Source organism: Bidens hawaiensis, unplaced genomic scaffold, assembly GCF_021521415.1.
Source record: "Bidens hawaiensis isolate Kalapana, Puna unplaced genomic scaffold, B.hawaiensis_p1.1 tig00029688_1, whole genome shotgun sequence".
Lineage (NCBI taxonomy): Eukaryota > Viridiplantae > Streptophyta > Magnoliopsida > Asterales > Asteraceae > Bidens > Bidens hawaiensis.
Genome location: NW_027494936.1, coordinates 159,950 through 167,884, shown reverse-complemented (window position 1 = coordinate 167,884; position 7,935 = coordinate 159,950). Strand labels below are relative to the sequence as shown.

Genomic DNA, 7,935 nt, shown 5'->3' with positions numbered 1-7,935 from the left:
CTCAAATGGGTTTTCATTTTAACCTTACCCTATATGTATATATATTAGAAATTTTTTTTGCTTGATTAAAAAGGCTTAAAGTCATAAATGGTTCAATCTGGTAAAATTTTCGAAGAAAAACAAATGACCATAGTACCCCTAAAATATTCCACCTAGGTTATTGTATCGTTGTTTTGGGGTATCATGGTCATTTTTCTGATCACACTTAGGGAGATATGAGCACCCTCGGTATCACGAAATCGACATCACCCCACGTGTGTAACAAGGCTGTCGTGGTATTATTGTTGAAACAGGCAACAAATTTTGAGTAACTACAAGCCGATGAAAGTTGGTCAATATGATTGTTGACATGGTTAACATGGCCGTTTTTTCCTTCTGTTTTAATAATAATAATAAAAATATTAACCCCCTTTAAATACATAAGATTTCGAGAAAATTACTGTTTGAGTCCCTGTGGTTTTAAGACGGAGGCACAATGAGTCCCCGAAAAAACTTTTGAACTGGTTGAGTCCCTGTGGTTTCAGAAACGAACCATTTGAGGCCATGCTGTTACTTAACTTTCAAAGTAAAACTTTTTATTTTACTGAAACCACAGGGACTCAAATTGTCCGTTTTTGAAACCACATGGACTCAAATTGTTCGTTTCTGAAACCACGGGGACTCAACCAGTTCAAAAATTTTTCAGGGATTCATTATGTCTCCGCCTTAAAACCACAGGGACGCAAACAGTAATTTTCTCTAAGATTTCACTATTTTTCCAACTCATTTCAAACATTCTTCATATCTTCTTCGCACCATACTCAACATTCTCAAACGAATTTCCTAGTTATTTGTTTTCTACCCAAATGAAGTTGGAACTGAATCGAATTGCAAATCATTCTGAATGCATTCAACGATGGTTAAGGATTCACGATACGTGCCCTCTCTGCAGGGATACTATTCAAGAGACTCCTCTTCGATTGTTGGTTTAATCTCGCCGTAAATCAAGAATCAAAATAATTTGATAGTGTGATGCATAGAGAAACATAACCAGATCCAGATCTATATGAGAATGATATAAAGAGAGATCATATGTTTTGAATGAAAATAAAAGAGAGAGAGAAAACCTTTGATGTTGATGCATTGACTTGCATTGTGTAGTGCCTATATTGCCCTTTTATTTACTTTTAGAACAAGCAACGTGGTTAAACCAGAAATCACGTAATAGGCTTTCAAAGTTTGCAAAATTAACTTAGTTTTTAAAAAAGTGTATCCTTAGATAAAAATTAAACTAAAAGATAATTTGTGTAAAATGAACCGAGCGAGACCTTTCATGTGCTTGACTCATTTTCAAACCGAGCCGATCAGCTTATTTACAAACCGAGCCAAAATCAAAGTGAGTATTTTGACAAAGAGGGAGCCGTTTGTAGGGCCCCATGTAATGTAAAATGGAAAATTAGAAACTTGATTTTGGGGGCAAAATTCAGAGATGGCGCTTGAGGGTATCATCAATAACAGGTACCACACTAATAATAATCTGTACGGTCAAATCCACAAACCTTGAATCATCAGCCATTATTTCAACTACTCAAATCAACCCCAGTAATTCTGTGACAAACAATGAGTTGAAGTTATTGCTTAGTCCACACTTTCTCGACGCCTTCGTTTCCTCATCCCAGATTCCGTTTCACTAACCCTAACTCTTCTTCTTCTTCTTCTTCTATTACTCTACGGTCGCATCTGCAGGTTGATCGTCGGAGAATTAACTCAGCTGTAGCTGCCGGGCCAATGTTCTTCCCGGATAATCCCCTCGTCGGAGATACTTTCGCCATGCTGTTTTCCGGCTGCTTTGCCTTGTCCATTCTTCGAATTTTTGAAGAAACTGCCACAAGAGGGATTTTTCATCAGGTGGGTTTTCGATATCGCATTGAATTTGATTTTATCAAATTTGGGATTTTTGATCTGGGTGGGTTTTCGATATTAATGTAATTGGCATTGAATTTGATGATTGTTTTAATTAAATTTGGGATTTTATCTGGGTGGGTTTTCGATATTAATGTAGCCCGCATTGAATTTGATTATGTTGATTACGTTGGTATGATCATCTTTTGTTCAGAAACTAAATAGGAAGCTTGTGCATACAACGATCGGGTTGGCATTCATGTTATGTTGGCCTCTGTTCAGGTAATAGTTATGCGTGATAATTCGAAAGGGGTATTTTTGTCATTTCACATGATGATTGAGGTAGTTGTGAACTTGTGCAGTTCAGGTCGTCAAGGAGCAGTTATGGCAGCTCTTATCCCTGGTGTGAACATAATAAAAGTGCTGCTTATAGGACTCGGGATTTGGAAAGATGAAGCAACTGTGAAATCTATGAGCAGAGATGGAGACTACAGGTTGTTTAATTCGTTTGTTTAACTTTAACCGAGTAAATGATTGAACATGGATAGTTAAACGAACTGTGTTCCTTCGTTTGTTAATGGTATAAACGAACGGTCCACAAATGTAAACAGCATATACGAATGAATATAATTGAACATAGATGAATGAATATAAACGATAAAACACACATAACCTAGCAAACACCAATTAAAAGTAAACGTGAATATCTGTCTGTGAGCCTTAAAAACACCAATTAAAAGTAGACTGAATAGTAATATGTGATATTTTAAGTTATGAAAACTAGACTAAATTATAATGTGCCTAACAATTTAATTCTTTAAGTGACTACATAAATGTAAAAACTAAAAACTTAAACAAAAAATGAACATAAACAAATGTTCACGACCATAAAAGAACAAACAAGACTTGTTTATGTCAATTCGTTTAACTAAATAACCAAAAAGTTTTGTCCACGAACATTTGGTTCATTTACAGGCCTTAGGCTTGTAAACAAACTGAACAAACGCGAAGATGTTCGTGTTCGTTCGTGTAACTTTAACCGAACAAATGATCAAACACAAACAATTAAGCGAATGGGGTTTTCTTGTTCATGTTCGTTCATTAAGAAAATGAACCTGTTTGTGTTCGTTTGTTAACACTATAAATGAACCACTCACGAACGAATGTAACTGAACATAGATGAAAAACATAATTGAGCAAAGACCAACTAAAAGTAAATGTACCAACAATGTGTTAGGCTTACAAAGTTATTAAAACTAGATTATATTGTAATGGACCTAATCTTTTAAATGAGTATTAACAAGCGTAAATGAATGAACTTAGATAAACATAGACTAATGAACATAAACGAAAGTAAACAAATAAACATAAATGGACATTCCTAAAAATAAATGGACAAAGGAGACATGTGTTCATGTTCATTCTTTTAACTAATTGAACAAAACATTTTGTTCGTGTTCATTTGTTTATTTAATAAAACGAACATCTTGTCGAACGGTTCACAAACGGGCCGGTGAACGTTAGGTTCGTTTATAGGCCTAATCAAATATGCCTTTTATGATTTGAGTTATTGACTTATATGATTTGATTCAATAAGTTGTAACGGGCCTACCAATTTAAACAAATACATAAATGAGCTAGTGCAAACTAACAAACATAAATTAACATAAACGTGCCAACATAAACCAATGTAACAAACGAACATAAATGAACAGACTAGATATGTGTTCACGTTTGTTTGTTTAACTAAACGAACAAAAAGTTTTGTTCATCTTCATTCATTTATTTATTAAACGACCTTCCCGCCGAATGGTTCACCGAGTGTCTAGTTCGTTTAAAGGCCTAATCAAATATGTCTTTGCATGATTTGATTTAATGATATGTAATGTGCCTAATTTTTTAAATGAGCATAAACAAACAAACTGAAATAAACATAAATGAACGTAAAGTAGCAAACATAAACGAACATAAACAAACGAACATATATGGCCAAACGAGACATGCGTTCATTTACATGCCTAGTCAGTAATCACATGACTTTTATGTTGTTTATTTGTGCACCAGAGAACTTATTAAAGGGCCTTTGTACTATGCTTCTACGATTGCATTGTCATCTTTAATCTACTGGAGAACATCTCCCATCGCAATTGCTGCAATTTGCAATCTTTGTGCTGGAGATGGTACTTATCATTTTTATAATCTTAACAATTAAGATGCCATTTTAATATTTTTTTTATTAACTTGAATCTATGAACATGCTTTAAAAGTAATCTATAATTAAGGTATGGCGGACATTATTGGAAGGCGATTTGGAACGAAAAAGATTCCTTATAACAAAGATAAATCTTTCGCGGGGAGCATTGCAATGGCAGCTGCTGGTTTCATCGTCTCTGTCGGGTAATCTTTTTGCAAATACTCTTTAATTATGAAAGGTAGTTGCGTAAATAGGCAACCGACTTTTTAGGCTTGAAAATATATTGAGTCTCAATTATTTGAATTATGGTGTTTTAAGAGGTTTGATATAAGGTAATGAGACCCTAAGTGACAACCGTCGTGTCTTTAACTTTGATCATGTTGCATTTCTTTAGGCGTTGCATGAAAACTTGTTTATCTTAGTTAGTTAGTTACCTTAAATATTTCTTTCCCTCAAACAAGTTGGTTACCTAAGTTGGTTTGTCAGATTTTAGGTGGTGTTTTGTGAGCCATTCGGCAAGAAGTTCGTTTATGTTCGATTATTTAATAAACGAACGAACACGAACAATATTTTTTGTTCATTTAGTTAAATGAACACGAACACATCTCGTTCGCTTAAGTTTGTTCGTTTAGATATTAATTAAAAAGTTTAGGCCTGTTACAATATATTCTAGTTTTATGAAATTAAAATATCACCAATTACAATTTAGTCTAGTTTTATTAAGTTTTGCAGTTCACGTCTACTTTTTTTCGATATTTGCTCATCTATAATTAGTTATATGTTCGTGAATCGTTCATTTATACTATTATACTATTAATGAACAAACATAAACGAATACAAACATGCTCTTTTTTATAATAAACAAATATGGACAAGAAAACCTTGTTTGTTTAATTGTTCTTGTTCGTGTTCGTGTTTGTGGTGTTCATTTACAAGCCTACTTGGATTTTAGATGAAAAATTGAAAAGCGGGCGATGTGCTATAGTGTATTTGTGGTATTGTACTTCGTTTACCCCAAAATATGGTTACTTAGAAAATAAAAAAGAAAGACTTGACCACATGTTGTTTTACTTAGTAGGTATGTATTCACATGGCGTGTACCACCGTATCGTCTTCTGTTAAATAAGACATAGCATGCATATCATTTTTATAATAAACGAATACCGACAAGAAAACCTTGTTCGTGTTTGTTGTGTTCATTTACTTGCATCAATTGATGTTCTTTGTGTCACCAGTTCACCACCACCATCAAACTAAAGCTAAAACCAAACTCAAACTCAAACTCAAACTCAAACCCAAACCCAAAATGATCATTGGTGTGATTCATTGACAAGTTGTAAATTGTAATGATATTTTTGGTGATAGGTACTTGCATTATTTCTCCATGTTCGGTTACTTTGAAGTAAGTTGGCAAATGATATTCGGGTTCTTGGTTGTTTCGGTTGCTAGTGCATTGGTTGAATCCCACCCTATAAGCACCACATTTGATGACAACCTCATGGTGCCATTGACATCACTCTTGGTAGGAACTTTAGTTTTTTAATTATAGCATGTATGTTGTATCTTTCATTTCATTATGTACTTTATCATGTAATGCTAGATCTCCTTCCATTTATCATAACTTGATTCTTTGACCTTATTCTGCCATTAAACACCTTTTTTGGAACGTCAAATAATTGTTGAAATGACTCATAAAATATATTGTAGAGGGTTTCTTTGGGTCACTTCAGATTAGTCATCGGGTGACTATTATAAAACTTGTAAACTTAGAAAGGGATCAAATGGTGCATGGCCATTATTTTGGTACTTCTTATCTGAACAACTCATTTAACAAAAGTTATGAGATACATTGGAATTAAACTGTGTAATTATATAAGAAACTATATAAACTTCAATAATACAATATCTATATGTTACACACTAGACTCAGTTTTAGCTAAACCATTTTTGACCTTAATTGTGTAATTATAGTAGAGGCGGAACCATCCATATATAAGAAACTAAAAATCAGGAAGCCTAACTAGGACTTGTGGGTTACAATTAAATAAACTTTATTTCTTATATCTATATTTTACACAACTAGACTCAATTTTAGACGCTACAACCATCTTTACCTAAACCAAAGTGATGCTATTTTTTTTTTTTGAAATCCGCCTATTTTGGTCTAAACTCATTTTGCTCAACCCGTTATGCCCTGAATCTGTTTGACACCCCAACCTGAACCTGTTTAATGAAAAGAACATTAAATACACTAACTGGCCAGAAAACCTACATTTATTAACACTTAATTTACATTGCAAGGCTAACTATACCTCTTGTTTAGGTATAGAAACAAAAAAATAGAAGGAAGATAACAAGCACTCTCAACACACAAACACATACACAAAGTGAATGTGTGTCTAGAAATCAAGGAATGTCTTCAGAATTCCAATCCCTTTGAGGCCCCTCAGCCGAGTTCGGCTTGACCGGTGAACAATCCTCGCGACTCTTTCTTAACATCGTGAGATGAGGTGCTAAAACAAGAAAAAACAGGAAAACCGAGAACAAGAAAATTACAACAAATGCCATAATCTCACCATCAATGGCATAACGTTGATCACGCACAAAATCAACGCAAGCAATTGGAGCTATCGCGGGTGCTGATAAGACTTCATCTATAATGTCCATTTGCATACTCCTTTATTTCTTCAACCCTCTATGTTTTTTTCTTTCTGAAGCTTTTCTTGACATAGATATGAGTGAAATATGGTATGGCCCAATACTTGTCCTTTTAGTATCCCATATTATTTTGTTTTTTTGTGTGTCAATATTCAATTGGAGATGGCAACAAAATGTCGAACAATTACCCCCAAAGGTCCACAGGATTGCTAGATGATAAACTAATAATGCACAAGGTTTTAGACCACTCGTTTAGACTCGTGTGAGACAAACCTGTTAGGATACAAGATAGCCTAAATTGATGCAAGTAAACTAGTGAAAATTGTTTTTTTGTTGTATTAATATTAGGAAGTATACACTATATAGTTCAATCCCCACAAGTTGATGTACATTCCAAGAAATTTTACTAAGAACTAGAAATCAATTGGGGACAAGTGCCCGTGGGCCCCATAGTAGTGCGGTCCCTGGTTATGTGATTTTAATTGTTATCTCTCGGGTCTAATGATCTGCAATGGGGTTGCTCGGGTTAGTTGTTCTTTTGAACTTGTTGAAGCATTCGGAAGACATGCCGGACCTTGGAGTAGAGGTACAAATGAGTGGTTAGGTATAGGTTAAACAAATAAGCTGTTAAAAAATCGTTTCTTTGATATGGTTCGGGTTGACCCATCAGTAGGAGTGCTCATTTGGATGGGTTATTCGGGTTTTTGGCTAACCATTAATCCACTTAAGACCCGAACAAAAAAGGGGGCCACCCAATGGAAGCTCGAGCTAGGGTTATTGGACAGGTTGGATTTAGTTTATTTAGATAATCAAATTCTTTAAGCCATTTTAATTTTTAATTGTTCATATATGGTCATTTGGATAAACGAAAATGCGTTTGGTGGAAAACCAATGTTGTAGTTGTTTCTTCTATTTTCTCTATATTATATAAAAAATATGAATATAGAAGCTCCGATGTAAATGTTCCCCCCCCCCCCCCCCCCCTTCCCTTTCATGATTTGAATATTATGTTTATTTTCATTGGCACATGTTAGTTAGATTTTCATCTTCAATTATTATTTTTTGTTTGGATTTATCATTTTTCTTGACGGGGTTTATTCAATTATATTTTTTCTTTAAAATGGTTTTTTAGAAGATGTTCTTCAATATTTTTATATTGCTGAATAACTTTAAAAAATACTCAACAATAAACTCATAAGCTG

At 34.2% G+C, this 7,935-nt stretch overlaps 1 protein-coding gene across 1 annotated transcript; it reads left to right on the top strand.

Annotated features, from left to right (window-relative positions):
- The first annotated feature begins 1,704 nt into the window (after window positions 1–1,704).
- Window positions 1,705–5,661, top strand: LOC143579395 (putative phytol kinase 3, chloroplastic). Its single transcript, XM_077062717.1, has 6 exons — window positions 1,705–1,887; window positions 2,096–2,163; window positions 2,244–2,375; window positions 3,946–4,061; window positions 4,164–4,278; window positions 5,441–5,661. The coding sequence occupies exons 1-6, from the start codon at window positions 1,768–1,770 to the stop codon at window positions 5,616–5,618; spliced, it is 729 nt and encodes a 242-aa protein (XP_076918832.1). The 5' UTR covers window positions 1,705–1,767; the 3' UTR covers window positions 5,619–5,661.
- The last annotated feature ends 2,274 nt before the right edge of the window (window positions 5,662–7,935 follow it).